At 50.5% G+C, this 13,585-nt stretch overlaps 1 protein-coding gene and 1 long non-coding RNA gene across 8 annotated transcripts in view; one reads left to right on the top strand and one right to left on the bottom strand.

The window, feature by feature from the left end:
* The window catches only part of TEX35 (testis expressed 35), a 20,172-nt gene extending 15,490 nt beyond the window's left edge, over positions 1 to 4,682 (bottom strand). The window contains exons 1-6 of one of the 7 annotated variants that reach the window (XM_006142289.2): positions 4,570 to 4,682; positions 3,381 to 3,644; positions 2,917 to 2,982; positions 1,242 to 1,298; positions 542 to 601; positions 325 to 462 (exon numbers count right to left, since the gene is read on the bottom strand). In XM_006142289.2, the coding sequence (XP_006142351.1) occupies positions 325 to 462; positions 542 to 601; positions 1,242 to 1,298; positions 2,917 to 2,982; positions 3,381 to 3,644; positions 4,570 to 4,608 (624 nt within the window). In that variant the 5' untranslated portion in view covers positions 4,609 to 4,682. Of the gene's footprint in view, positions 1 to 324; positions 463 to 541; positions 602 to 1,241; positions 1,299 to 2,916; positions 2,983 to 3,380; positions 3,645 to 4,369; positions 4,483 to 4,569 lie in introns of those variants that run through there. The other 6 variants (XM_006142293.2, XM_006142288.2, XM_006142290.2 and 3 more) reach the window with 6 other exon arrangements.
* A 102-nt stretch (positions 4,683 to 4,784) lies between these two features.
* Positions 4,785 to 13,366, top strand: LOC102471610 (uncharacterized). The gene is made up of 3 exons (XR_333625.1): positions 4,785 to 5,005; positions 9,520 to 9,731; positions 12,894 to 13,366. It is a non-coding gene; the product is annotated as an uncharacterized LOC102471610 (long non-coding RNA).
* The last annotated feature ends 219 nt before the right edge of the window (positions 13,367 to 13,585 follow it).

The raw sequence follows: 13,585 nt of genomic DNA, 5'->3' as shown, positions 1-13,585 counted from the left end.
CTTATGGGACCAGCAGTTGGCATAATGGCTATGTTGCTGGACTCCCAAGTGGTCGGCAGTGGTTCGAGCCCCGGACCCGGTGGCTTAAAACTCACACTGGGTGCGTGTGCGTGCGTGCCCAGGATCCCAAGGGGAGAATGTAGGAGAGGGGATTGTGGCATGGCCTTTCCCCTGGGGGATGATTTCTCACTTTCTGTCTTTCTGTCTCTCTCTGTCTGTCTGGTGAGCACATGCACCCTATAGCAAAAAAAAAGAAAAAAAAAAGCCTTACTGGATTTTTGGTGAGATCAACATTGTACTTCCGATGCAGTTTTCAAGGCTCACCTTCTCCATAAGATCTCCTCTGGTTACTGCAACCCACATTTTATTACTCATGTCTCTAAACTCCCATGAACGGACAATTATTTCGTCTGCAATCCTTTCTTGCAATGGACTTTGGAAGTCCTCCTGGATTAGAAGCACCTGGAAGGCAGGGTCTGATATCTCGTCCACAATTTCCAATAAAGTACTGGCCCATGCAGGGCACTCAGTAAATGCTTACCTTCATAATTTCCACAAATTCGTGAAGTTTATCAAAATCCTTGTCCATTATATCCTTTATCTAATGGAGAAGAAAGGCATGACTTGACAAAGCATAGAACATAGTACTGAAGTCAGTTGTGGCATCTCTGGGGCGTTCTGAGCAAAGGGCAGCAGCTGTTCTTCTAGAGTGAACTAACATGGTCACTTTCTTTCCAAGGACTCTGTGACGGGTCTAGGGCACACATGCCATCAAGGTATTGCCACCGCCAGCCCTGGCATAGCTTAGCTCTGGCTGCCACCAGGCTTCCGTGTAGAGCTCAAACCACCGCTGCAGTTACAGCTTTTTGCTTGACGAGTCCCCCTCTCCTAAGTAAGCTAGAGGCGGCTGGATCATAGAAACCAGGAGAGGTGAGTGAGGAGGGGGATCTGGTCCCAGCTGCTCCCGATTCCAGGTCAGTCCCTCTTACTCAGCTTTATCACTAAGCTCATGTCACCCCAACCTGATCAATGAGACACATTTAAGGGAGTCCTTGGTCATCAAACATTGGGTGTAGACATCAAACAAATAAGAAACGGACTATGCTGCCCTCATGCACTAGGGCCGACTAAATTTGGTGGCTTCTTTCATGTAACTCCTGAAGTCACTATGCAAAGTTAGGAACTGCATTTTTCTTGAAGCTACAATTTCCTCCATGTTGTGGAAAGTTTCATCCTGTTACCTGTTTTATCTCCTCCATTTTTTCCTTCAGCTCTTCCCTCACCTCCCTAAGTTCATTCTGAGGAAATAAAATGGGGAAAAAGAGGGAATAAAGAAAAGTTTTGGATGAAAAGTAAACCATCAATAAAAGGAAAGTAAAGATATTGGGGGGGGTAACTAAATGAGGAACAAGAGGTACATGAGGTCTTCAAAGTGTTCATGGAAAATATGTATTACAAAAATGTGATGCATGGATTTCATTATTTTTTGGACACTAAGGTACACTAGTACTTTAATTCCATTTTTTCATGAAATTTTTGAAGTACTCTCATGCTCCTATTACGGAGGAGAGAAAGGATGCTGTTAAGATGATAGGTTAGAGGAAGTGATAGCGTCAGGGGCCTGCTGTTAGCTTGCACGGTATAGGGCCCACCGTTGCTTGTCTGACAAGCCTGTCAAAAATGCGTAGCCTGAATCTCATCATGAGGAAGCAACAGACAAGCCCAAATTAAGGGTCATTCTACAGAATAAATAATCTGTAATTTTAAAAAATGTTGGTGTCCCACAAGACAAAGGTTGAAGAACTGTTCCAATTAATTGAAAATAAAGAGACATATGCTTACAGGCAATGTGTGAACATGAATTAGATCCAAGCCTAGAAATGTTTTTCCCCTCTTTGGTTATAAAAGACATTAGTGGGGACCAACAGGTGGCATGGTGGTTAAGGCACTGGGCACTCCCACATGGCCAACCACGGTTGTAGACCCGGACCTGGTGGCTTGCTTTCTCATTTCTCTCTCTCTCTTTGTTTGTCTCTCTCTGGTCAAATTAAAATAAATGAATAAATAAATAAAATAAAATAAATAATTCTTTAAAAATATATAAATAAAAATAAAAGACACTAGTGGGGAGAGTTGTTGGCATGGTGATTTGGATGACTGAATCCCACATGGTTGACTGCATGATTCTGGACCTGGAGGCTTGAAAACATGATAGGTGTGTGTGTGTGTGTGTGTGTGTGTGTGTGTGTGCGCGCGCGCGCATACAGAAAATCCCAAGAGAAGAATGGAGGAGAGGGGATTGAAGTGTGTCCATCCCCTCTGAGAGGTGCTTCCTAGCTTCCCATCTCTCTCTGTCTCTGGCGAGCACACACACCCTATAGCAAATTAAAATGAGCAAATAAATAAATAAATAATTTTAATGCTAAAAAAATAATTAGTGGGATGATTGGTGAAATTAGGAAAAGGGCTAGACATTAGTACTCTGTGTGTTAATTTCCCGATTTTGATCATTGTACTGTGGCTATATTAAGAGAATATTCTTGCTTTTAGGAAATCCATACTGAAGATTTGGGGAAATTGTACTCTCAAATGGTTCAGTACATACATACAAAGGGACTTAAGAAAGTTTGTGGGAAATGGAATTAAAATTGGAGTTTATCTTGGTGCAAAAATTATTTTGAAATCCACACATAGTTTTCCAACATTTGGGGAATCTGAGTGAGGGGTATTACTAGAATTTATTGTACTATTTATTACAACTTTTCTTAAGTCTGAAATTATTTCAAAATAAAAAGAAAGAAAGCCCATAGGGAACGAGGTCACAGGGGTGTAGGTGTCTGTGGGCAGGCCACCATGCTGACCACCATGTCCCTGTGCTGACCCCCACTCCCTCACCACCAGGGGCCACACACTTGCCTTCAGCTCCTGTGTCACTAATGTTTTGGTAAATGGCCTTTCTTTAATTCCTTTGTAATCATAGGTCTGTCGATTCAAACAGAATCACGGAATATTAGTAATTGCGCGTGTACAGTGGGATTGCAGAGGCAGGAGAAGCCCTGAGTTTCTGTCCTTCCCTCGGGGCAAGGACGGAGGCCAAGCCACTGGCCCTGCCTGGGCAGAGGTCCCCCCATCCTTCTCCTCCTTTGCTCTCATCTCATTCAACAACCCTGGGCACTGGGCCTAGCTCCATCTGTCCCTCCCACAGCCACCCTGTTCCCACCCTGGGCCTGTGTGTGTGCTGCATCCCCTGCCCAGAAAGCTTCTCAGGCTTTGCATGGTTGGCGTCTTGTCCTTAAGCCCTCAATCAAATGAAGACCCTTCCTGACCCTCTGAGAGCAGCCACCTGGCCAGGTCTCCCCATCTTAATATCCTCTGCATACCAGGTAACCGACTGACTTTGCCTTGCTTCCTGGCGTATCTGACTTGTTACTAGTGTGACGTTCTATGAAAGCAAAGAGCTCGTCTCTCTCTGTATCCTCCAGCACCTGGGACAGGTCTTGGCTACCAGCAACAGCGAAGGACCCCTGACTCCAGGTCACCTCCCCACGGATCTCAGGCCTGGCTGCTGGCATGGCCTCCAAACAGCTTCTTACTTTGGTCGGCTCTGGCTTCAATTCCAGGCAGACTGCCTTGTAGTTCTTGCTCTGCAGAAAGAGGAGGCAAGGGTTCAGCCTGTCAGGCACCAGCACTGGGGGAACATAATATCCAACCCCTGCAAGGGGACTCCACACCCAACCATGCCTGACTACGTCTGAGCCCAGGCCCAAATAGCCCCAGTGCCCCGATCTGACTCAGGACAACCCACACTGGGGAGTCTTCTTCTCAGGAGCCACCCAGCTCATGCAGCAGGTCGCTCGCCCTGCTGGGGACCTGGTGGAGAAGGCCCTCGGAGATGACGTTAAGCAAGTGGCACATTGTGGGCCCTGGGGGCAGACGACTGGCTCTAATCTCAGCTGTCTTCTTGACCAGCTCTGTCAATTTGGGAAAGCTATTAATATTGAGCCCTCTGAGCCTCCATTCCTATCTGTAAAATGCAGATGTTAATAATGAGGCTATTTTGCCTTGGATCTGCTAGTGAAATGGAGGCCCATGGGGCCTGTCCTGGGGTCCTGAAACTGTCAGTGGCCTTGGTGGGGGAGCATTACTGGCCGACTTTGCCTTGTCCCCAGGGGTAGTCGCAGCCTCTCTCCTTCCCACCAAAGGCTGGAGATTAGAACCACACCCACTGCAGGCTGACAGGCCACTTGGTGCCTGCCACAGAGTAAGGAAAGCCAGAGACTTGACGGCCGTCTCTGCCCACTCCCTCGCCCCATCTTCTCTCGGCCGGTGCGCAGAGGCTCCGCGCTGGCCGGCAGTGCCTCTCCTTTACCAGATTTGTCTTCTTCATCTCTGCCCTGTTGGCCGACATGATGGAGGAGGCCAGAGTGATCTCCACTTCCCACCTCCCCACACCGCCCCCAGACCAGGCCTCTGTCCTGTGCAACTTACAGGCCAAGGTGAGAGCAGGGTGGCCACCTCTGTGTGTGTGGGAGGCTCCGCGCTGGCCGGCAGTGCCTGCCTCTCCTTTACCAGATTTGTCTTCTTCATCTCTGCCCTGTTGGCCGACATGATGGAGGAGGCCAGAGTGATCTCCACTTCCCACCTCCCCACACCGCCCCCAGACCAGGCCTCTGTCCTGTGCAACTTACAGGCCAAGGTGAGAGCAGGGTGGCCACCTCTGTGTGTGTGGAACAGCTGAGGTCACAATGCCCAGGGCCACATGCTGCTGCAGTGTCAGACCTGGGGTGCGCTGAGGGGGCTCCTCCTGCTGCCAGGAGAGACGCTCCCTGGACGGGCCATGCCCGCAGGGACCCTGGCCTGTGATGGCAGAACACAAGGCACCCTCAGAAGAAGCAGAGGCTCCTCCGCAACAGGGCCAGTCTCGGCTGACTAGGACGGCAGGTCACCTGAGCGCCCGCCCTTGCTCTGCTGAACGGACTCTCCCTTGACTGGAAGCGGCCTCAGGGTAGGTGCTCACAGACTCGGATTCAATGGACATGTGCCATCCTCACCCAGGGTTCCCTGTCTTGTGTGTTGGGGAGGGAGAACGGCACTAGTCTCAGCTGAATCACTTCTTCTTTTTTTTTTTTTGGAGAGATTTTTGCTATAGGGCGCGTGCGCTTGCCAGGAAGACAGAGTCAGAGAGACAGAAAGTGAGAAACCACCTCCCAGGGGGGATGGCCATGCCATAATCTCTTCTCCTCCATTCTCCTCTCGGGATCTTGGGCACACACGCACACGCGCCCAGTGTGAGTTTAAGCCACTGGGTCTGAGACTCAAACTGTGGTCGACTACATGGGAGTCCAGTGACATAGCCATTATGCCAACTGCTGGTCCTGAATCACTTCTTATTTAAAAACAATTCTCAGGCCAGTAGGTGGTGGATTCCCACATGGCTGACCATGGTTCGAGTCTTAAACCTGGTGGCTTGAAAATCATTCTGGGTGTGTGTGCATGCTTACCTAAAATCCCAAGAAGAGAATGGAGGAGCAGGGATTGTGGTGTGGCCATCTCCCCTGGGGGGGGATTTCTCACTTTCACTCTGTCGGTCTCTCTCTGTCAGGCGCATGTACCCTATGGCAAAAATCTAAAAAAAAAAAAAAGTTTATATATTTCTTCCATGAGCAAGAGAGACACAGAAAGAAACAGAGACACCCCTCCAGAGGGTCCTGCCTCCACCCCCAGCCTCAGCCAGCCCCAGACCAGGGGCACGTGAGTGCCTGGTGTTCTCAAGAGAGGGCTCTGGATGTGAACTCGGAACCTTCTCGTGTGGGTCAGCCTTGCAGAGCATCAGGTGTTACTGCTGCACCATGGTCCAGTCCTTTGGCAGAATGACTTCTGATGCCTCTGGCCTCCTGGCTGTCTCTGTCCTCCACCTCCCAGTCTCTCCTCATGGTTCTTCTGCCATCCTGGGAGTGGGTTGGAGCAAGAAGCATGGACAGCGCTGAAAGGAAGACTCTTCCAGGGGAAACAATAACCCTAAAGAGGTCATCCTGGGGGGAGCCCTAACTTGTGCTTACTGGGGAGAGTCAGGGGCCTAGCTTCACCCAGGGGCTGGAGAGCCTCTTTTCCTCTTGTCACTGACATTCCATTTCCTTCTTCCCTCCTCCCCACCCTTTTTTTTAAACAGAGATTTTTGCTACAGGGTGTGTGTGCTTGTTAGAGAGACACAGAAAGTGAGAAATCACTCCAGGGGCGAGGGGAGGGTGGATTGGGAAGAGGTGATGACCACTCTGCAATTCCATCTCCTCCATTCTACTCTCGGGGTTTGGGGCACGTATACTCACACCCCTGGCATGAGTTTTAAACTGCCAAGTCCAGGACTCGAACTGCAGTCAACTACATGGGAGTCCAACGATGTAACCATTACGCCATCTGCTGCTCCCTCTTCCCTCCCTCTTCCCTCTTTTTTTTACTGACTAGCTTTCTGATGACAGAGCGCAACCATGCAGGAATGGAACCACGGCATGTGGGCTGTGTGACCATACTGTAATCGTCACACACACGTCTCTGCTGTGTGTCCACTGTGGGTCTGTCCCACCAGAGCTGCTTGAGTGCTTCCTGTTTGTGTTGGCAAATACATCACTGCTGTTGTCAGTGTGTTCTGGAAGGACCACAGGAATGCATCTGGTGAACGCGAATTAATGTCTCACCAGTCTCCTTCTCTAAGGAGATTTTGCAGCTGCGTGGGCCCCGGGTTGGAGCAGCTTGCAATTCTGGACGTGGTCGGGCTATAACCTTACACGAAATAAGCCAGGGGCCGCCCGTGCCCAAAGAGACCAGATATGCTTTTCCTAACCCCCTTCACAGCAAAATCCACTGTATCAGGGCAAGGAGCATAAAGCCACCAACGTTCCCTCAGAGTCTGGAGAAAGGGCTGCTCACGGTAGAGGAGGAGGCAACCACTGGCCTTTTTTCTCCAGGCTGGCGTCATGTGGGTTTCCTTTTCCGAGCAACGATCCTATGTTTTTAGTTTTATGAAGACGATGTTGAATGCAGAGGATGGTGAGGGGATTGAAAAATGGCTTTAGGCCTCTGAGCTTGGTCTCTTATGATTCTAAGGGTACATATTCCAGGATCTGGCCTATGATGAAGCCCAGGCTCAGCCACCACCTGTGTGAAGCCCAGAGACCTCTAAGAGAATGTCAGGCATGCCTAGGGGCCGGTTTGACCACTGCGGCCCCGTGTTCTGAAGCCCTTTGATTAGGGTGGGTTGTTCATTTCATAAAGGTGCCCGGAGTCCCAACTGCTATGGACTGCAGTGAACCTCAGACTGACAGGGTTCAACACACAAGCCAGGGGGTGGGGGTGGATGATGGGGTTAAAAGGGACATCATTATCACATGTGGAGAGTCACTTTGTCCTTGAGGCCAGCTTTGTCAGATATGCCCAGTCATGTGGTGTGTACCCAATAATTCCTTCCCTTTAGGACTACCCCCATTGCATACTTATAATGAAATAAGTAAAATATTGCAAGGAAATGAAGCTAGTGAAACTACTGAGAGGATGAAACATGAAGGAACTTTAAAAATATTCATGAGAAAGCAGAATTACATTATAAGTTTACTTTGATGCAAAAAAAAATTTGAAATCTATACATAGTTTTTCCATAATACGTATTTTTCCATGAACTTTAAAAAAAAAAACCTTGTCTTCCCATAATTGGCATAGAAAATTATATGAAGTAGAACAGGGCAAAGCAGAAAGTTCACATGCACTCACACAGTTATATGAAACAAAAAGTAATTTCAAAGGTAAGGAGATTAAAATCAGAGGTAATAAGCATATTAGGTTAATGGAAAGAAAAATTCTCAACTTAGATACATAATATTAACCCAGGAAACATTCGCTTGTAGAGAAATCAAGTAGGACCAGCAAATGGTGTAATGGTTACATCGCTAGACTCCCATGTAATTGACTGTGGTTCAAGTCCTGGACCCAGCAGCTTAAATCTCACTCTGGGCACATGTGCATGTGTGCCCAATATCCCAAGAGAAAAACGGAGGAGAAGGGACTGTGGCATGGCCATTCCCCCAGGGGTGATTTCTCACTGTCTGTTACTCTGTCTCTCTGGCAAGCACACGCTCCCTATAGCAAAAATTTCTCCAAAAAGAAAGAAAGTAGAATTGGCATTATATATATATATACATATATATATATATTTTTTTTTTTTTGGAGAGGTTTTCACTATAGTGCGCGTGCGCTCACCAGACAGAGACATAGAGACAGAAAGCGAGAAATCACCCCCCAGGGGGGATGGTCACGCCGCAATCCCTTCTCCTCCATTCTCCTCTCGGGATCTTGAGCATGCACGCACACGCGCCCGGCGTGAATTTTAAGCCACCGGGTCCGGGACGTGAACCGCGGTCGACTACGTGGGAGTCCAGCGACATAGCCATTACGCTAACTGCTGGTTCCCAAATTGGCATTATATTTAAGACCATTTATTATATCAGCATTTAAACTGGAGGAGAAAAAGGAAATAATGAGTACAGGCAGGGGTAGCAGAGAGTCTAAGGGCATGTTCATCCTTCATCTTCAGCCCCAGTTGAAACAGTTCAAATGGAAGGAAGCAGGTCTGGCTGCTGGAAAGAACTGGCCCCTAGGGGGCGCCCTGGAACAAAGGAACCTGGTGTATCTCCCCAAAGATTCCAAGTACCCAAGGAAGATTCCAGCAACCTGCCCCAGCTCCCCACCCCCTGTTCTCCCCAACTAGCCCTGGGCTGTAGCAGAACTTTTTCCTCAAGCCAAAGGGCCGCCTGAGGCACAGCTGACTTCACCAGGTCACATCCATATCTACACAATCAACAGAAAACACTTTATATCCATTCATTCATTCAGTAAGCCTGACCAGTACACCAGAGTGGATTGGGCTATGAGCTGAATAAACGGGCCACAGTAAGCAGGGATGAAGGGAAACAGCCTCTCACTGCATAAGCCCCTCTTGCAGGGGCTGGGGGGAAGGTGGCCCGAGGTGAGCCAGCTCACTTCACAGCCACCCCTTTATTAAAAGGCAAGATATGGAATCATATGCACACCGTGACAGTAGGGTGCAAAAAGCAGTAAGAGGGCTGGCGGGTGGTGTAGTGGTTAAGATGCCCACATGGCCGACCATGGTTCAAGTCCCAGACCCAGTGGCTTGAAAAAAATCATGTCTGGTGTGTGTGTGCATGCCCAAAATCCTGAGAGGAGGTTTTTTCCTCTCGTTGTCTCTCTCTAGCAAGTGCATGTACTGTATGGCAAAAACCTAAAAAATAAAAGGCGGTGGGTCTGCTTGTAGCTCTGCAGTGTCCACTAAACAAATGAGGTGCAGCAGGTGCTTGGGGCCAGTGGTCACCGTGGGTGGTTCTCAGCCACACGGCTGAGAGGGCCTTTCTGGGTGCATGTGCTGTCCCTGTATTACTCTCAGGTCACAGTCCTGGTCACCAGCTCAAAATACAGTCTATCGGGGTGAACAGAACAACCTCCCTCTCTCTTCAGGGACTGGAACTAACAACGTTCACTGAGCTTTTCCATGGGCCTGGACTGAATCCACTGGTCTGTGCGTTTCCTCCAGTCGCCTGGGCAGAAGGACAGCTGCGTGGGTCTCAGGCTTTCAGAACATGCCTGGCCACTGAGGTGACCCAGCTGTGGTGGAGGTGGCAGATCTGAAGTGACCCTAAGTAAGAACTGGGAAAATGGAAGTCTCATTGGTGAGTAGTGTAGACAAGACCCAATGCAAGACCCAGGCTCTTTGTTCTTCCCCTATAGGGTGCGTGTGTGTGTGTGTGTGTCAGGAACAGTTCTGTAAATACATAAGGTTGAATTTCTTATATGGCAGGATGAGAAATCAGAGTCAAAGTTAAGGTGACTTCCGTGTTGCCAAGGGAGTAGAATAACCGAAACTGGCACTCGTGCACTGCTGGTGGGGTGGGAAATGATGCAGACACTCTGGAAAAGAGCTGCACCGAGGGGTAGCAGAATGGGCCACCCCAGGACCCACCAAGTCATATTTTGAGCTGAAGGCAACTGAGAAAAAGTCAAACAAGGAGAGCCCTCTGCCCTCCACCCCCTCTCCTTACTACCGGGAAGGACAGAGGTGAATCACTGCAGAGAACTCGAGGCCTTTACAGTCAGAGACGGCGCCTGCGGAATCCACAGAGCACACGTACCTCAGCCCTTTCCTACTTCCCCTCCATTCACCTTCCGCAATTCACCACTCCTCAAGGTCCCCTCCCCCTGTCTTGTCACTTCTTTAACAATCTACCATCCTTCTGTGAAGGTGCTGTGGAGATAAGCCCACGTGCTCGTCACTCCTGAGTCACCCGTGCTGAGTCTCCCAGGGTCTGCCAGGCGCACACGTTCATAGACTGCATTTGATTTTTCTCTTGTCAATCTGTTGTTTGCCAGTCTAATTTATAGGGCCCTGGCTAAAGAACTCAGGAGTCAGAGGAAAAACGAATTCTCTCCCTCATTGCGGTTTCTTACAAATGTACACCCATCTCAGCCGATAACCCAGAAATCCATCTTGCCCGATAACCCAGCCATCCCACCTCTAGGCATTTCCACGGAGAAAAAGGACCTATGTCCAAACAAATGGGTGTTTGTGAATGTTCGGAGCAACTTCGTTCATAATGGCTCCAAACTGGAAGCAATGCCACCCACCAGCAGGAGAGCGAGGCCGGATTGGATATATCCACACAATGGAATACAACCTAGCAACGAATGGAAGTGAACTATGCCACACACATCCCAGGGAAGGCTCACTCCGAGTGCAATGCCAGGGAACTCACCTCCGGAATGTGAAAGCGATCTGTGGCTGTCCGAGGCTGGATGGGAGGAGGGCTTGCTGGCAAAGGGCAGTAGGGAAGGCGGTGACGCTGGAGTGCACCGCTTGCCGGACCGATCTGGCCACACACTTAGAGTAGGTGCCTTTTACTGTGTGCAGACCCTAAAACGTGTGCGCTGAGGTGGAGCCGGTCATGCCGTGTAAGGTCTCTTACAAGCTGGAGTTGGTGGAGTCCGTCAGTCAGGACTACAATGATGGCACCAAATCCTCGTAATGCCATCGGGCAGTTGCCCTGGTTACCCCCGTCTTGCAGATAAGGAAGGAAGACTCAGAGAAAGGCGCTCAAGGTGGCTGCAGGGTTCATGCCCGGAGCCTGCATGGCTGGTCCGCTGAGGCATAGTGGGCACCAGGCACGTCCCCGACGGAGGCCCAGGCAGTTGTGAGCAGCTCACTTAGCGGGAGACCCCCGTGTGCTCTGGAGGTGCCGAGCGCTGGTCCAAGCAAACGCAGCTTCTGCTTCAGGGGCACGACCTGGTGGTCTGGGAGAAGAGGCGTGGCTTGTGGGAAAGTGGACGCTGTCCACCTGTGAGAAAAGTTGTATTGCAGCTGGTGGACATGGCGCTCCTACTTAGGGAAACAGGAAGGATGTCCAGGGAGTTTCCACGATCTGTTTCGCTCCCTGCAACTCATGCAAACCGAATGTTTGTTACTGGGTCGCTGGGGGCACCCAGTGCTCCTCACTTTCTGTCATCCTTTGACCCTGGCTTGGACTTCCTAGCACAACGACCAAAGAAACTCAGAGCTGCCCTTCCTCCTCCTCCCCAGTCCTCTGTGTCTTTCTTTTTTCCCCCAAAGAATTATTTTACTTAACTTCGGTTACTTACTTATTTTTTAAGAGAGAGGGACAGAGCAAGAGAGAGAGAGAACGTGAGAAAGCAAGCTGCCAGTTCTGGGACTTGAACCATGGACGGCCATGTGGGAGTCTAGTGCCCTTAACCACTACGCCACCTGCCGGCCCCAGCCCTCTGTGTCTTGTCCAAGGCATCTCACCCATTCAGGTATTCAAGGTCTCTATGAACTGAAGTGCTAGGGTCAAGCTGGGGATCCAAAGAAAATAATAATAGCAAATACTGCTACTACGAATAACCTCGATGCTGCCTCTGCACGGAGAGGCCTTGTGCACTTGTCGCGAGTGGCATTTGTGACTTTGGCTCACTCCCTGCTCTCAAGGAACACACGTTCCAAATATTCTTTCAAAAACTGCTGGTTATGGGGTCCAGCAGGTGGCATAGTGGTTGAGGTGCTGGACTCCCACATGGTCAACTGTGGTTCTAGTCCCAGACCTGGTGGCTTGAAACTTACATGGGATGCGTGTGCATGCATGTGCACCCAAAATCCCAAGAGGAGAATGGAAGAGAAGGGATTGTGGCATGGCCATCCCTCCCTGGGGCATGGTTTCTCACTTTCTCTGTGTTTCCAGAGAGTGCACGTGCCCTACAGCAAAAATTGTTCTCTTAAAACAAACAAAAAATTGCTCGTGATGGAGTGGGGTGAAGAGAAAACGACCCCCCCCAATGGGACATGGTCACACCACAATTCCCCTCTTCTCCATTTCTCCATCTCTCAAGGATTTGGGCATACATGCACACACACACACACACACACACACACACACACGTCCAGTGTGTTTTTTCAAGCTCCTGAGGCTGAGATTCGAACCAGGGTTGACCACGGTCGGCCATACGGGATCCAGCTCCCTCCACACAGCCCTTAACTTCCATGCTATGGGGCTGGCCTGTGGAGCACACCCAGGGGAGGTGGAAACGCAGGTGGATTTCAGCTGGGAGAGCCAGGTGCTGCCCTCCAGGAGATGTTGGGCCTGCCTCTGGTGGGGCTGCATCCCCCTGAGAGTGCCCACGCCCTTCTCCAGGCTCCCAGTGGGAAGCCAGGTCTCAGCAGGGCCCTTAATAAAAAGCAAAAGACAATTAGGGACTTGAACAGATGCCCGTGTGTGGGCCAAGTGAAAAGGTCTCTGGCAGGGGGCGTTTTCTGGGCCAGCACCATCAGGCTCTCTTCTGTCCCCCAGAAGGGCCGTTAGGGGCCCAGACACAGGATGGAGCCGGCAGAGGACCTTGCTACACAGGAATAGCGGCGGCAGGACATCCTCAGAGAAGCATTAACAAGATTTTCTCTCCTTCCCTTCTGCCCATCCCTGGGGGAAGATGGAAAGGGGCAGAAGACAGAAAAAAAGAAAAATTTCCAGGCTCTGGGCCTAACCAGGATGTGGGATGCTGGGTGGGGTGGGGGGAGAACAAGTGAGCTGATGGCTCAGCCCGGGGCTTAATCAGGAGTCAGAGTCTAGCCCAGGACGGTCTCTGTCCCAGGCAGGACTAGTTGGGGCGTCGCCCTCAGCCCCTGCTCTGGCACTGTCGCTGCCACTTTCTAACTTGAAGTCTCGCACAATTCATCCCGCCTCCAGGAAGCTTGGATTCCTCCCCTGTGGAGTGGGAGCAGGGCGACCTCCCAGTGTGTGTGCAGGGCTGCCCGCAGGGGCCCTCTAGCAAGGTCTGGCCCACAGGGCTCCCTCCTTCCTCCTCCCCAGCTCCCAATTCCCTCTCCTACTCAGGCCCTTGAAGACACCTGGGGTCCAGCTCGCTCTGCCCCCCCCCCTTCCAGCAGCAGCCCCAGGATGGGCTCCTTCCCTCCCCTGGGGCCCACGCCTTCCCCTAAGCTGCAGGCCAGGATCTTTCCTTCTTTACTCAGCCTGCATCCCCAGCA

This window comes from Tupaia chinensis, unplaced genomic scaffold, assembly GCF_000334495.1.
Source record: "Tupaia chinensis unplaced genomic scaffold, TupChi_1.0 Scaffold000074_1, whole genome shotgun sequence".
In the NCBI taxonomy this organism is placed as follows: domain Eukaryota; kingdom Metazoa; phylum Chordata; class Mammalia; order Scandentia; family Tupaiidae; genus Tupaia; species Tupaia belangeri.
The sequence above is the reverse complement of the archived record's forward strand: the minus strand, read 5'-3'. Positions and strand labels throughout refer to the sequence as shown.